At 46.1% G+C, this 16,854-nt stretch overlaps 1 protein-coding gene across 1 annotated transcript; it reads left to right on the top strand.

The window, feature by feature from the left end:
* Positions 1-8,885: 8,885 nt before the first annotated feature.
* Positions 8,886-12,442, top strand: LOC123440356 (CDP-diacylglycerol--glycerol-3-phosphate 3-phosphatidyltransferase 1, chloroplastic). The gene is made up of 8 exons (XM_045116926.1): positions 8,886-9,486; positions 10,633-10,699; positions 10,783-10,857; positions 10,953-11,004; positions 11,260-11,345; positions 11,422-11,496; positions 11,570-11,664; positions 11,958-12,442. Exons 1-8 carry the CDS (start codon positions 9,029-9,031, stop codon positions 12,037-12,039), a joined length of 990 nt encoding a protein of 329 aa, XP_044972861.1. The 5' UTR covers positions 8,886-9,028; the 3' UTR covers positions 12,040-12,442.
* The last annotated feature ends 4,412 nt before the right edge of the window (positions 12,443-16,854 follow it).

The following is a 16,854-nucleotide window of genomic DNA, read 5'->3' as shown; positions in this document are numbered from 1 at the left end:
AGGGGGGGAGGACTCCCCCCCCAAACTGAGTTGGACTTGGTTTGGTGGGAGGAGTCCCCCTCCCTTCCCACTTCTTCCCTCTTTTTTTTCTTTTCCTTTGATTTTATTTTCTTGGCGCATAGGCCTCCTTGGGGCTGTCCCACCAGCCCACTAAGGGCTGGTGTGTCTCCCCAAAGCCTATGGGCTTCCCCGGGGTGGGTTGCCCCCCCCCCCCCCCCCCGGTGAACTCCCGGAACCCATTCGTCATTCCCGGTACATTCCCGGTAACTCCGAAAACCTTCCGGTAATCAAATGAGGTCATCCTATATATCAATCTTCGTTTCCGTACCATTCCGGAAACCCTCGTGACGTCCGTGATCTCATCCGGGACTCCGAACAACATTCGGTAACCAAACATATAACTCAAATACGCATAAAACAACGTCGAACCTTAAGTGTGCAGACCCTGCGGGTTCGAGAACTATGTAGACATGACCCGAGAGACTCCTCGGTCAATATCCAATAGCGGGACCTGGATGCCCATATTGGATCCTACATATTCTACGAAGATCTTATCGTTTGAACCTCAGTGCCAAGGATTCGTATAATCCCGTATGTCATTCCCTTTGTCCTTCGGTATGTTACTTGCCCGAGATTCGATCGTCAGTATCCGCATACCTATTTCAATCTCGTTTACCGGCAAGTCTCTTTACTCGTTCCGTAATACAAGATCCCGCAACTTACACTAAGTTACATTGCTTGCAAGGCTTGTGTGTGATGTTGTATTACCGAGTGGGCCCCGAGATACCTCTCTGTCACACGGAGTGACAAATCCCAGTCTTGATCCATACTAACTCAACTAACACCTTCGGAGATACCTGTAGAGCATCTTTATAGTCACCCAGTTACGTTGCGACGTTTGATACACACAAAGCATTCCTCCGGTGTCAGTGAGTTATATGATCTCATGGTCATAGGAATAAATACTTGACACGCAGAAAAACAGTAGCAACAAAATGACACGATCAACATGCTACGTCTATTAGTTTGGGTCTAGTCCATCATGTGATTCTCCCAATGACGTGATCCAGTTATCAAGCAACAACACCTTGTTCATAATCAGAAGACACTGACTATCATCGATCAACTGGCTAGCCAACTAGAGGCATGCTAGGGATGGTGTTTTGTCTATGTATCCACACATGTAAATGAGTCTTCATTCAATACAATTATAGCATGGATAATAAACTATTATCTTGATACAGGAATTATAATAATAACTATACATTTATTATTGCCTCTAGGGCATAATTCCAACACACGGATACTCACCCAGTGACGACAGGAACCGACCGTGTGCTGACAATGGTCGGGCCAACTCGCTGCTTCTTCGAGCCACCCTTGCGGCCCCCAACGGGAGGACCCGCTGCGGTTCGCTTGGAAGCCAGCTTGATGGTAGCAGTTTTCTTGCCTTTCCATCACGCTCCCTCGCCATCCACAGCCAGCTCGTGGGCGGCTCAATGTTGCCGTCCCCCGGGAGGGCTGGAGACGTCCTCTAGCTCTTCCAGGTCTTCCGTGGCGGCTGCACCGTGCAATGGAGGTGATCCCTCGTCATCATCGGTCCAATCAAGCAATCCAGATGCAAGAAACTCACCAGCCGGCTCAGTTCCTTCTGACTCCGCCACCCCCTCGACCTCTTCGGAGCTTGCCGGTTGAGGCTCCACCTCGTTCGCATCCTCGATCTCGTCGGGGTCCGATGCCTCCATGTCGACAGTCGGCGGGTGGTAGACTTGCAGGCATGCGAACAACTGACGATGTAGCCGGCGTTCGACGTCAGAAGCTGGACGGCATCTGAAGGAAAATAGAAAGCATTATCATGAAGAAACTTACCATCGGGGCCGGATGGTCCCGGTCATAAGGGGTCATGCCCCATTCCCACGCATCGCCTTCATCCATGGAGGCGGAGGAGACCAAGTTCACCTGCTCCGCTACCTTGTCGGCTCGCAGGTTCTTCATCGTGAGCCGGCATGGGCCATGCCGGCCGCTCATATGGCAGATCAGGTGTGGCCGGCGATGTAGAGGCAGAATCCGGCGTGCCACCATGGTGGCAAGAAGATCCTCGACCGAAAGGCCTCGGGTGTTGAGAAACTCAAGGTAGGCGCATATCAACTTCACCTCCCCGATTGGCTTCGACAACGTGCTCTTCCAGTTCAGCTTCGCCGTCGGTGAGGCGATGACGAAAGGGGGTGCTACCTCTTGAGCTTGTGTTGGTTTCTCCCTTGAAGAGGAAAGGGTGATGTAGCACAGTAGCAGTAAGTATTTCCCTCAGTTTGAAAACCAAGGTATCAATCCAGTAGGAGTATCAAGCCAAATTCCTAAAGTACCTACGCAAAAACAGCAAACTTGCACCCAACGCTACAAAGGGGTTGTCAATCCCTTCACGATTGATTGCACGGTGAGATCTGAAGGCGAAAAGTGCAACAAAGTAAAAGTGTGGAGCTGAAAATATAATGTGAAGTAGACCCGGGGGTCATAGTGTTCACTAGAGGCTTCTCTCATGATAGCAAATATTACGGTGGGTGAACGAATTACTGTTGAGCAATTGATAGAACCGCGCAAAGTCATGACGATATATAAGGCAATGATCATACATATAGGCATCACGTCCGAGACAAGTAGACCGATACTTTCTGCATCTAGTAGTATTACTCCACACATCGACCGCTATCCAGCATGCATCTAGTGTATTGAGTTCATGACAAACAGAGTAACGCCTTAAGCAAGATGACATGATGTAGAGGGATAAATTCATGCAATAGATATAAACCCCATCTTTTTACCCTTGATGGCAACAACACGACGCGTGCCTTGCTACCCCTTCTGTCATTGGGTAGGAACCCAAAACCAAGCACTTCTCCCGTTGCAAGAATCATAGATCAAGTTGGCCAAACAAAACCCACAACTCGAATAGAATTACAAGGATATGAAATCATGCATATAAGAGATCAGAAGAAACTCAAATAAGATTCATACATAATCTGATCATAAATCCACAATTCATCGGATCTCGACAAACACACCGCAAAAGAAGATTACATCGGATAGATCTCCATGAAGATCATGAAGAACTTTGTATTGAAGATCCAAGAGAGAGAGAAGAAGCCATCTAGCTACTAGCTATGGACCCGAAGGTCTATGGTGAACTACTCACGCATCATCGGAGAGGCAATGGTGTTGATGAAGAAGCCCTCCGTGTCCGAATCCCCCCTCCGGCAGGGCACCAGAATGTGCCCCAGATGGGATCTTGCGGAGACAGAAGCTTGCGGCGGCGGAAAAGTATTTTCGTGGCTCTCTCCCGTGGTTTTGGATTTTTCAGAGATTTATAGGCGGAAGAAGTAGGGCAGAGGAGCCACAGGGGGCCCATGAGCCTGCTAGGCGCCCCCCAGGCCACGCCTAGGGGGCTTGTGACCTCCCCCGGGGTCCTTTGCCTTGGTTCTCAAGTTCCCCGCGTATCTTCTGTTCCAAAAAAAATCTTTTCGGAGGTTTTATTCCGTTTGGACTCTGTTTAATATTCTCCTCTGAAAAGGGTCAAAAACACGAAAAAAACAGGAACTAGCACTTGGCACTGAGTTAATAAGTTAGTCCCGAAAAAGATATAAAAGGCATACAAAACATCCAAAGTTTGACAAGATAATAGCATGGAACCAACAAAAATTATAGATACATTGGAGACGTATCAAGCATCCCCAAGCTTAACTCCTGCTCGTCCTCGAGTAGGGAAGTGATAAAGAATGAATTTTTGATGTGGAATGCTACCTAGCATATTTGTACTTTGTAACTTCTTTCATGTGACATGAATGTTCAGATCCGTAAGATTCAAAACAATAGTTTTCTATTGACATGAAAACAATAATACTTTAAGCAAACTAGCAAGGTAATCATGAACTTTCGAAATAACAAATCCAAAGAAAGTTATCCCTACAAAATCATATAGTCTGGCTATGCTCCATCATCCCCACACAACGAATTTAAATCATGCACAACCCCGGTATTGGCCAAGTAATTGTTTTCGCACTCTTACTTTCTCAAAACTTTTTCAACTCTCACGCAATACATGAGCGTGAGCCATGGATATAGCACTATAGGTGAAAAAGAGTGTGGTGGAGGTTGTGAGGCAAAAAGGAGGAGATGGTCACATTGACTCGGTGTATCAAAGGGCTATGGAGATGCCCATTAATAGATATCAATGTGAAAGAGTAGGGATTACCATGCAATGGATGCACTTAGAGCTATAAGTGTGTGAAAGCTCAAAAGGAGAACTAGTGGGTGTGCATCCAACTTGCTTGCTCACGAAGACCTAGGGCAATTTTGAGGAAGCCCATCATTGGAATATACAAGCCAAGTTACATAATGAAGATTCCCACTAGTATATGGTGGTGACAAAACAAGAGACTCTCAATCATGAAGATCATGGTGCTATTATGAAGCACAAGTGCGGAAAAAGATAGTAGCATTGTCCCTTCTCTCTTTTTCTCTCTTTTTTTCTTTTTTGTTTGGGCTCTTTGGCCTCTTTCCGTATCTCTCTCTCTTTTTTTGTGGGCAACTTTGTCCTTTTTTTATTTCCTCACATGGGACAATGATTTAATAATGATGATAATCACACTTTCATTTACTCAAAGCTCAATGCTTAGAACGATGATGACTCTATAGGAAATGCCTCCGGCAGTGTACCAGGATGTGCAACGATCTAGCTTAGCGTATGCCGTTGAAACATCTCGCTAGCTATCTTACGATCATGCAATGGCAATATGTAAGTGACGGCACAAGTCATGAGACGGAACGGTGGGAGTTGCATGGCAATATATCTCGGAATGGCTATGAAAATGCCATAGTAGGTAGGTATGGTGGCTGTTTTGAGGAAGATCTATGGTGGTTTTGTGTACCGGCGAAAGTTGCGCGGCACTAGAGAGGCTAGCAATGGTGGAAAGTGAAAGTGCATCTATATCATGGACTCACATTAGTCATGAAGAACTCACATACTTATTGCGAAATTTTTTATTAGCAATCGAAACAAAGTGCTAAACGCATACTCCTAGGGGATGGGTTGGTAGGTGTTAACCATCGCGTGATCCCGACCGCAACACAAAGGATGACAATCAATAAATCAATTATGCTCCGACTTCCTAACATAGCGGTTCACCATACGTGCATGTTACGGGAATCACTAACTTCAACACAAGTATTTCTAGATTCACAACACCCTACTAACATGTCTCTTAATATTACCAAATCCATGTCTCAAAACTAATTTAGAGGAATCAGACTTCTCTTTCTAATCAATGCACAAGAATATGGAAGTTTTGTTGTATCCTCTTTGGACGCATATCATCTTTAGGACTACTTTCATAGCACAAGCCAACTACCAAGTTACTCAGAGAGAGCACTCTCAAAAAGATATAAGTGAAGATCGAGAGTTCTTATTTCTCCAAAATATGACACCGGCGTGCTCTAGAAGATCTAAGTGAAGCACACAAAGCAAAGTTATCTAGCTCAAAAGATATAAGTGAAGCACAATGAGCTAAATTGCCTAACTCAAAAGATATAAGCGAAGCTCAATGAGTATTCTAGCAAATTCACGATGAGTGCATGTCTCCCTCAAAAGGTGTGCAGCAAGGATGATTGTGACACAAAAAAAAGAAAAGACTCCTATAATACACGACGCTCCAAGCAAAACACATGTCATGTGGTGAATAAAAATATAGCTCCAAGTAATGTCACCGATGGATTGAAGACGAAAGAGGGGATGCCTTCCCGGGGCATCCCGAAGCTTAGGCTTCTTGGTGTCCTTGAATTTGGCTTGGGATGTCTTGGGCATCCCCAAGCTTGAGCTCTTTCCACTCTTTATCCCTTTGTCCATGAGAACATCACCCAAAACTTGAAAACTTCACAACACAAAACTTAAATAGAAACTCGTGATATCATTAGCACAAGAAAACAAACTACCACCTCTTTAGGTACTGTAGCAAACTTGATTTCTATTTATATTGGTGTTAGATTACTGTATTCTCACTTTTCCATGGCTAGTACCCCCAATACTATCCATAGTTTCATCAAAATAAGCAATCAACACAACAAAAACAGAATCTATCAAAAATAGACCAGTCTGTAGCAATCTGTATACTTCGTATACTTCTGGTATCTCACAAATTCTGAACAATTACGACAATTTGGACAATTGGCATATCAACCAGCAGCAAAAAGAATCAACTCAAAAGCTCTTTCTGGATAAAAATGAAAAATAATTTCGTAAGCGAAAAGTTTTTGTCTTTTTCCAGCATGATCAAACAACCATCACCAAAACTAGTCATAAAGGTTTTACATGGCTCAAACACAAAAAGAAACACAAAAAATATAATCATAACAGAATTATGATGGTGTGGACGCAACAAAACAGAAAGCAAAAATCAAAGATAAATTCATTGAGTTGCCTCCCAACAAGCGTTATTGTTAACACCCTTAGCTAGGCATAAGGCGATATAATCACGTATCGTCGTCTTTGGTGGTCAAACCATAAGTAGGCCTCATCATGGATTCATAAGGCGATCTTATTTTCTTTTCGGAGGTTTTATTCCGTTTGGACTCCGTTTAATATTCTCCTCTGAAAAGGGTCAAAAACACGAAAAAAACAGGAACTGGCACTTGGCACTGAGTTAATAAGTTAGTCCCAAAAAAGATATAAAAGGCATACAAAACATCCAAAGTTTGACAAGATAATAGCATGGAACCAACAAAAATTATAGATACGTTGGAGACGTATCAAGGGGCACGTTGATGTAGTCATTCTGGGGGTCTACATTCTTCACGCAGAAGAATCCCTTCTGCCACTTCTTCATCAAATCCTAAAGAGGAAGCTTCGGGAAGCCGGAGGCGGTTCGGTGATGGACGAGGGCGGCGCGGCACGCGGTCATCTTCGTGGTGACGGAGGCCCCGTCCGGCACCGATTGCTGCTTGAAGAAGAATAACTAGCACCACAGATCCAACCGGGGCTCGATCCCCAGGAACCCCTCGCACAGGGTAATGAAGGCCGCCAACTGGAGGATGGCGTTCGCCGCGCTTCGCCATCTTGCGGGGTCGGAGATCCTTCTCCACCCGGGAGGCGCAGAGCGACGTACTCTGTCGGAGGCAGCATGCGGCGATGGCGGAGGACCTCGATGTGTTCCTCGGTAACGATGCTACCTTCCCAGGCACCCCGAGAGTTCGCCTTCTTGACAACAGCTCGGGACATGGCGGAGCGGCGGCGCGTAGCACTGGAGTTGCACGAAGCACCGGCGACGAACAACGGCGAAGATACGAACATCGTCTCTTTCTCTCTCGCTTTGGGAAGGAAGGGGTGCTCGAGCGAAACAAGACGGGGGCGAATGGTCTCTTCGACCTCTCCGCATGTCCATTTAAACCGAGGAAGAGATCGTAAGGGAGGGGATCCGGTGCGCACGATCCCCATCCCGCACGGGTCGTGCGAAAGCGTTAATGCGCCCCGAAACGTCAACTGTCGCCTCATATCCACAGAGGATCTCCACGCGCGAGCTGAGGCTGCAACGTGGCAGGGCCCGGTGCGCAGACCTGGTCATGTCATGCGCGTGGTTTGTCAGGGTGCGGCTCCCGAAGCCCAACGCGTGGCGCATCACCACTGCAAGCGAAGAATTCGAGGCATCTGGCGGAAGCCGGCCAGCTCCCCGCCTAGCCCTCTCCCATGCTTGGCTCACGGGTCGCGGCTCCCAGGACCCGCGAGCCAAAAATTCAAGCCGGCGAGGCCCTCCGCCTTGAGACGATGGACCTCCCCTGCTTCGGGGACTACTGACGGGGGGATAACCCTGGGGTAGTCTCATCAAGCCTACTTCCTCATATTTCGGCGTAAAGAGGGGTGAAGGCTTCCTCAACTGTTGGCTCCTCCTGGCCGGCTGCGTAGTCTTTGCCGGCTAGGAGCGTAGCCGTCTACTCTCTAGCCGGATGGCTAGCCGCCAGCCGGCTGACAGGCACCTGTCGCATCGACCCTCATGATGTGACGGGGGCCTTCGACTAAAGGCGAAAGTACCTCAACATGGGTACGATAAAGAAGCATACGCATGGCTACAGTGGTGGCGGCCGTACCGTTGACCGGTGCCGGCTATGACCCGTCAACCATGTACAGTACTCGCACGCCACCACCCACTCCATTACCTGGCCCGGCGTGGCTACGGTGGAGACGGTCGTACCGTTGACCGACGCCGGATCTCGCAAGACGACGACCATCGTACCGCTCGCGCCCTGCGTGGGGAGCACGCACCAATCCCGTAGGTCAGCCGGTGGGTCCCAGGGCTAGATGGGACCTTGCAGCCGGCGAGCCCCTCCAGCGACAAGAATAATCATCCGTGGGCCCTTTGGCCAGCCGGAGAGGCTGCCAGCCGGGCCCCCATATCGTACCTATTATCCATTTTGTAGGCCGGGGGTTCGTGTATAAAACCCCCTGGCCCCACTCCATGCAGAGGGTCGGCCATTCTCATTTCCACACACCCATATAGGAGAGACAGATAGCAAGCCGGTTGCTCCATCTTCCTCCTCCGTCGAACAGCTCAAAGAGCATCTTGTAATCCTCTTGGTTCATCAATCACTCCGGCAGGATTCGGGGTGTTATCTCCCACGGAGAGCCTCGAACCTGCGTACATCGTGCGTCTTGCATCGCTAGTTACCAATCTCGTTTCCGGAGCCTGTGGTGTTTCTTCGATCTCAATCACTCTCGACAAGCCTATTTATGGCATCTGTCGTGAGAAAACGACGACATTTGCCCTAACAAGCTAGAGCGAGACTCAACCAAAGGAGGAGCGTGTAAGAAGAAGAAGGAGCGTGTAACACAGACGGCGGCCCCACCTACCAGCCGCCGCTCCACTCCCCGTCAGGCCGTCACCTTCCTCGAGAAACCAGCAATCCCAAGCGCAAGAAGCTCTCCTCCCCCTCCCCAAGGATCCCGACAGACAGCCCTCGCCCCCCCTCCAATGCTCCGCAGTCCACGGGCATGGCCTTCCTCAGAACCCTAAACCCTCTCCTCCGCAGGAACCCCGCCCTCCCGAACCCGAGGCCTCTCCTCTCCCACTACACCCTCTCCGCCCCATTCCGCGCCGCCGTCCCTCCCGCCCCCGCGCCCTTCGTCCCCGCGCCCTTCGCCGCCGCGGCCGCGGCCGATCCCGGAGGCCTCGCCCGCCCCCGCAGCGGGCCGCTGCTCCCCTCCTCGTCCTCATGGACGCTCTCGCGCTCCGCCACGCCGTTCACCACCGCCACCGCCTTCCGCTCGAAGCTCTACAGGGCTCGCGCCATTGCCGGCGGCGGTGCGCAGGCTTTGGCCGACGCGGTGCGTTGGGAGCCCAAACGGGTCTACGGAGGCGAGGCCGCGGGTGCGGGTGGAGGCGAGAAGTTTCTGAATCTGCCCAATTTGGTGTCGATCGGGCGCATGGCGTCGGGGCCGCTCATTGGATGGTGAGTTCTTACATTCAGGTGTCACCATGCTGTTGAATTGGATGCATTAATATAGGTGCTTAAGTTTGATGTTGGGCTTCGTCGATCAAAATGCTACTGCTCTGGTGTTTGCTTTGTACTGCATTCAGTACACACCGTGTTAATAGTTCAGATTTGCTAATTAGGCATGATAATTGATTCGGATAGAAAGTGTGTGCAGGCTTGATGCCATGAATTACCATGCTCCATTATTTTTCATAGTTGATTCTGTGCTTGTGCATGGGTATCTCATGAAAAAAAAAAAGTCTTATGCGTAGCACTCATTTCTGTGCAAACCAGCTATTTAAAATCATGTTGCTGCACGTCTGATGATGTAGGTCTGAATGTGGTAGCCTAAAAGGAACGAAATATTTGATGCTATGTATTGTTGAGGCCTTATGTATTTCTTATAATTGATTGTATTTCAAGTTTTACATTGGGCATGGCTGAGTTACTTTTGTATGTCATATCTTATGGAACCAAGAACTCTAAATATTTACATTTCAGGAGGCTGCAAACTGAGACAGGATATTAAATGTGATGTGTGAACTTGTTAGTTGCAACCAAGGTTGTGGGATTTGTAGTCAGAACATGTTAACAATCATCGAACCTTTCTTCATTTTCTCTTTGATCATGTAAATACCTTGACCAGACAGCTCTGAACCATGTCAGATAAAAGATACTGAATGTGCCGTTCTTGTGTTTTTCTGACATGGCCTAACATAAATTGCTGGGTAAACCTATTATTTATCCTTCACATTAGAATCAGATTCATTGCTTATTACTCCAGTACTGCATGTGAGTGTCAAATCTGATGCGTTGCCAGGCCGTAGGCTTATCATTCCATCATTTAAGACTGCACCATCCTGCTGTTAGTTGTTATATTGTTTTCAGTTTTGCTTCATTACTGGAATTCTTCAAAATTGTGGTTATTGTCAAATTAGTTTTTTTTTATGTTTTAACAATGATTCTGAATTATTCAGCTCTCTAGGTGTCAGAGCATGCAATTACTGTCAAATAAAGGATGCCCATGTTTGTACCTTGTATATTTTAGACATATAGGGCTATGATTATATTTATCTTTTTTGTCTATGGTTCTGGTTTTGATTATCTACATGTGTCATGTAGGATGATTATGAATGAATGGTATCTTCCTGCTTTTGGCACATTAGCTTTGTCTGGTGCAAGTGATTGGGTAAGATTACACCCTTCTAATATTGCGACCATACTAACACCATATGTTAAAAACCTTACTCATCATTTGTTCTCTAATAATAGTTGGATGGGTTTTTAGCAAGAAAGATGGGCATCAATTCTGTAATTGGTTCATATCTGGACCCGTTGGCTGACAAGGTTCAAACTTCAAATCAAGATATATAAGCTTTATGTTTCTTCATTAAACTATCTGTGCTGTTAATCTGATCTGCAGTGTTTGTTGTGTTGCTTAGGTGTTGATTTGCTGTGTTGCCGTAGCGATGGTTGAAAAGGAGCTCTTACATCGTGAGTAGCTAAAGCATATTCTCTTCATTTTGTATCTTTGCAACACAGCTTGCTTGCATCCCCATGTATAATGTCAATCCCAACCAAAAATATTGGGTCATACTCAAAATGTATAAAATCCCAGCTTCATCCAAGTGAAAATACAATGATGTTGACTGCTGATAGTTTGTTTATGTCATCCTGCTATTCTTGCCCTTAACTGAATAACTCGGCAAATCACTCAATAATGTTGCACCTTCATTGCTTTGCTTGAAGCTGGCCTTGTTGGTCTGGTGGTTGCAAGAGACTTTCTCCTGGTGGGTGGTGCCTTCTACAAACGAGCATCCAGCCTGGGGTGGAAGGTACTACTTATACACAAAATTAAGGTATATTTTTAAGTGTTTAAATTAATTCACACCCTGATTATCCTTGCGCCAGTGGAACAGTTGGTCAGACTTTTGTAACTTAGATGCAATTCACCGTGAGAAGGTTCAACCTCTTTTCATCAGCAAGGTATGTCACTGTGCTCTCACATTCTTTGATCCTGTGGACCTTTGACAAGCATGACAACAATTTTTTAGTGCAGGTAAATACGGTATTTCAGTTGATGTTGGTTGCTGGTGCACTCCTTCAGCCAGAATTTGGCACAGAGGAGACTCAGAATTATGTTACATACTTGGGGTAATCTTTTTTTCAAACATTTGTCCGCCCTGGTGTTTGTAGTTTGATAAAATTGTGTGTCTTTTATTTATTTATTTTAATGTAAAATTGTGCATTCACGTTGAACAATCCAAGCCACTATTTATGTTGAACCATCCTATATGAATTTGATGATTTCAAGCAAATAATACCGAAACAGAAGAATACTTGGACATCAATAAGTGATGGTTGTAAAGAAGGCATAGTTTATATAAAACAGTATAGAGTATTTTGCTTGCAGTGTTCCATGCTAAGTATTTGTTTTATAACTGCAGTTGGCTGGTTGCTACAACAACAATGGCATCCACAGTAGGTTATGGTGTGAAATACTATCAGATAAGACCGAGGATACGATGACTGCTGTTGCCTGCATTTCTCCTTCTCATGCCTAACTCTGCTGCTGCTAATGGGAACACATCCGTGACATACATGTCTTCGGGCGCAGAAGCATGTGAAGTCGCGATCAACTATTCTACAACAGCATGTTAAATACCAGCCAGATTACGATTGGTGAATTCAGCAATTAGTTGTGAGACTCAGAGCATGAAGAGATTAACGGGACTTCCTTCTCATTTGAGTTTTTCTGGCGATTGTTTCCATGGACCGTCCGAATTTGAAGAAATAGAAGGGTAATGCAGTTTATAAAAATGGAAGCAGCAGATAATTGCTATATTAGGACCTCTCCCAAGGAGCCATTAGTCTAGTCCCTTACACGTGTAGCCACTGACTAGAATATAATAAAGCTGTAAAATTTGTTGTACTTTTTTTTGGCTTAAGAATGGTTATCAAATTACTGGAGGGCAAACCGGACAGTGTACATATTCTTGCAGCTCTGTACTTATTCTGAGAGAATCAGGCCGTTTGGAGGTTGAGTACAGACTGCAGAGGTTGGCCAGTCTTGAGACGTCTGCCGTTGAAGTCTACAAGTTCTCTCATATTCCAAAGGATTTAGTTGAATCTCTCATATTCCAAAGGATTTAGTTGAATCATTTTAACCCCTGCAAACGGTGAAATGTATACACTCATATTTACTATGTCTATGTATTGGACTTGCGGGTTAAAATGTTGGAGTAGTGGATAGATCCAGTTGAAGTGACCATAATCGAGTGGATCAAGGCATTTTTTGCTTCTTAAGCTTTGTTCCTAGAATCAAGTCGGGCTGGGGCGAGCAACTTGGAAGGGGAAAAAAAATGAGCGCCTACCTCCTAAAAGAAAAGAAAGTCATAACCATTTTCCGATCTGAAGTTGAGTTCATTCTCATCAATGGGTTCAGTAAATGAGCCATAGTTCGTGGGAGGAGGATATGTTATTTCCATCGGATTTGCTATGCCTCGTCTAACTTCAAATTAAATTGTGAAAACGTCTTGTATTAAGGGACAAAGGGAGTATATCATCTGATTAATCGGAAAAAAAAGGAAAGGTCTCGGGTGAAATCAAATGGAGCAACTCCAACAACTTCCTTAAAAAACTTCCCATACAATTGGTTTTATGGGATGATCGTAAAATTTAAGAAAAGTTGTCCGAGAGCTACTTTTGTTACTTCTTGTAAACCTTTTTCCCTAAATCTGGGTTTTTAATTAAACAAAAAATATAATTCTCTCGGACCCGATAGCACTGAATGTGCAATGGCCGCCGATGAGGGGGCAGCTTGAACCGGTGTGAGACGACCGTTCGCAAGGAGCGGTGCGGCAGCATTCCGGGCAGGCACGATGTGAAGTTTAGACGATTACCGGCCCGCCAAGATTTTACGGGAAGAAAATCGAAATTAAAAAATGAACAATTCTACATGATTCTTTGAAGTTATGATTATTTTACGGGAACTGTCGAAGAGAGATTTTTTGCTCTGTAACTGCAGTTGTTTTAGAGTTATGGAAACTATTAAAGATGCTTTTAGTTAATTCTTATCTAAGATGAGAGCTAGTCACACTCTATTTTTATCTTGTGTTATCCAAAGGATAATGAACTCCATTACTGAAGCCAGGGAGTGGCAGGAGACATATCGATCCGGTGGCACGCCAGTCCCACGCCCCGAACCCGCGAAGTCAACAACAGTAAGCATATTCTTGCTTGTGTAGTGCCTTTTCCCCTAAATGGTGTAGCTTGTGACCTCGACACTCTGACAGTGACATGAGTACCATCTGTTGCCTCAATGCAATCCTGAAATGACAATACAAGATTGTGTTAATGCTTACCTTGAACAATCCTAACATATGAAGCAATGAACTACATACTGCATTGCTCACCTTGAAGTATGGATACCATCTTGGGTTAGTGTGAATATTGATAGGAGTCCTGCGAGTTGGTGACTTGATCATCTCTCCTCTCAGCCTCCCCAACGGTATAAAACACTTGCTTGAAGTACCTTGAGATGGTCTCCATTGATCTCCTGAATGTGTTGTGGATAACCCTGAATCTTTGGTTATGGCCAACAACATGAAGGAACATGGCCACTTGCTCTTCCACACTGATGTGGAAGCTATCTTCTAGCAGCCCCCCGCTCCGGAAGATCCGAACAAGTATGGAAAATGGTGTTTTTTCATTCTAAACATTCACAGAGCATCTGTGTCGTTGAAGTTGTATATGTTGTTCAGATTGACGATCATCTCCCGCTCATGCATAAATATTGGACCATATGTGATGATAGGTCTCTCACCACGACGAAAAATGTGCATGAATATGACCCATGGCTGAATCACAGATATCAACGTTGTTGCCTAAACTACCAGCCGCATCCGTGCGTCCATAACCTAGTCCACATCGAGGGTGCGTTGAACATTGGGGAAATCGATCCTACACCTTGCCCAGCGGCCTAACAATGGAACCTAACATTGGGGAGAGGGGGTGTTTCTTACCGGTATTAGGGATGAGGACGATGAATGGGGGGCATGGCTTAGTCAAGGACGACCACACGATGGCCAAATGGAAGAGCAGCAACAACTCCTACTGTCGGATCTGCTACCGACGTTGGCGCCGCCATCGCTTGCATAGATCTGAGTCGCCGTCGCAGGTGGTGGTAAGGCTAGAGGAAGAGGCTGTCTTAGAGTCAGCGATGAACGAGTAAATGGGTTGGGGGTGGGAGGATGCTGGAATTTTATCTATTTTGGGCCAGCCCAATAATAATTTCAGAAATTCATAATAAATCCTAGAGGCCCATGCAACCCATTCGTGCAAGGCAAGAGGTGGAAAAGTTTAGTCCCACATTGCTAGTTTAGTGGGAGTTGGACCTCCTTATAAGAGAGGATGTTTCCACACATGTATGAGCTTGAGAACAAGAGAGACATACACGCGCGCTCCGCCTCCTCCTCCGCCCACCTCGCCTCGTCACGACGCGGGTTGCGGGAATGAGCTAAACTAATTATTTGTCGTGCATGACTCGTATTCGAAAGGTCACTCGGAAGCCGAATGTTTTTGCTGTAGTGTAAATTGAACACGAACGTACTGTCTGTTTGTTTCGTCTCCCTCGTTCTCTTCGGCTCCCATCGCTGGCCTCCCGCCTCCTTCTCTTGCGCCTATAAAAGGGAGGTCGCTTCTCTCGAGAGATACGCATCAGAACTTCCTCTCGCCATTGGTTCCATTCTCTATGTTGCTGCTACGTTCTTCCCCAACCCGACTTGCGACGTGCACCGTAGGTCGGGACAGTAGGCCTCCGGAACTTCGTCTCTTCAAGTCATGTACGGGAGAAGGGCGATAAGGTTTTGTTGGAAATATGCCCTAGAGGCAATGATAAATAATTATTATTATATTTTCTATTTAAAGATAATCGTTTATTATCCATGCTATAATTGTATTGAATGAAAACATAGATACATGTGTGGATACATAGACACAACAATGTCCCTAGCAAGCCTCTAGTTGGCTAGCCAGTTGATCAAGGATAGTCAAGGTTTTCTGGCTATGTGCAAAGTGTTGTTGCTTGATAAGTGGATCACATCATTAGGAGAATCATGTGATGGACTAGACCCAAACTATGAACGTAGCATATTGATCGTGTCGTTTTATTGCTATAGTTTTCTGCGTGTCAAGTATTTGTTCCTATGACCATGAGATCATATAACTCACTGGCACCGGAGGAATGCCTTGTGTGTATCAAACGTCACAACGTAACTGGGTGACTATAAAGGTGCTCTACAGGTATCTCCGAAGGTGTCCGTTGAGTTAGTATGGATCAAGACTGGGATTTGTCACTCCGTGTGACGGAGAGGTATCTCGAGGTCCACTCGGTAATACAACATCACACACAAGCCTTGCAAGCAATGTGACTAAGTGTAAGTCACAGGATCTTGTATTACGGAACGAGTAAAGAGACTTGCTGGTAACGAGATCGAAATAGGTATGCGAATACCGATGATCGAATCTCGGGCAAGTAACATACCGAAGGACAAAGGGAATGACATACGGGATTATATGAATCCTTGACACTGAGGTTCAACCGATAAGATCTTTGGAGAATATGTAGGATCCAATATGGCCATCCAGGTCCCACTATTGGATATTGACCGAGGAGTACCTCGGGGCATGTCGACATAGTTCTCGAACCCGCAGGGTCTACACACTTAAGGTTCGACGATGTTTTAGTATAGTTGAGTTATATGCGTGGTTACCGAATGTTATTTGAAGTCCCGGATGAGATCACGAACGTCACGAGGGTTTCCGGAATGGTCCGGAGACGAAGATTGATATATAGGATGACTTCATTTGGTTACCTGTGACGCCCTCGGCTTAATCGTGCGCTAACCATACACGCAAGTGTGTACGATCAAACCCAAGGACTCACGGGAAGATATCACAACACAACTCTAGACACAAATAAAATAACATCAGCTTCATATTACAAGCCAGGGGCCTCGAGGGCTAGAATACGAAAGCTCGATAAACACACGAGTCAGCGGAAGCAACAAATATCTGAGTACAGACATAAAACATGGGGTGCCTTAGAGAAGGCTAGCACAAAAGATACAACGATCGAACGAGGCGAGGCCTCCTGCCTGGGAACCTCCTAACTACTCCTGATCATCAGCGGCCTCCACGTAGTAGTAGGCACCGTCGGGGTAGCAGTCGTCGGTGGCGGGGACCTCCATCTCCTGGGCTCCATCATCTGGTCGCAGCAAACGGATCAAGGGGACAAGGGGGAGCAAAGCAGCGGTGAGTACTCATCCAAAGTACTCGCAAGTC

Source organism: Hordeum vulgare, chromosome 3H (genome assembly GCF_904849725.1).
Source record: "Hordeum vulgare subsp. vulgare chromosome 3H, MorexV3_pseudomolecules_assembly, whole genome shotgun sequence".
NCBI lineage: Eukaryota > Viridiplantae > Streptophyta > Magnoliopsida > Poales > Poaceae > Hordeum > Hordeum vulgare.
This window is presented reverse-complemented; position numbering and strand designations above follow the sequence as displayed.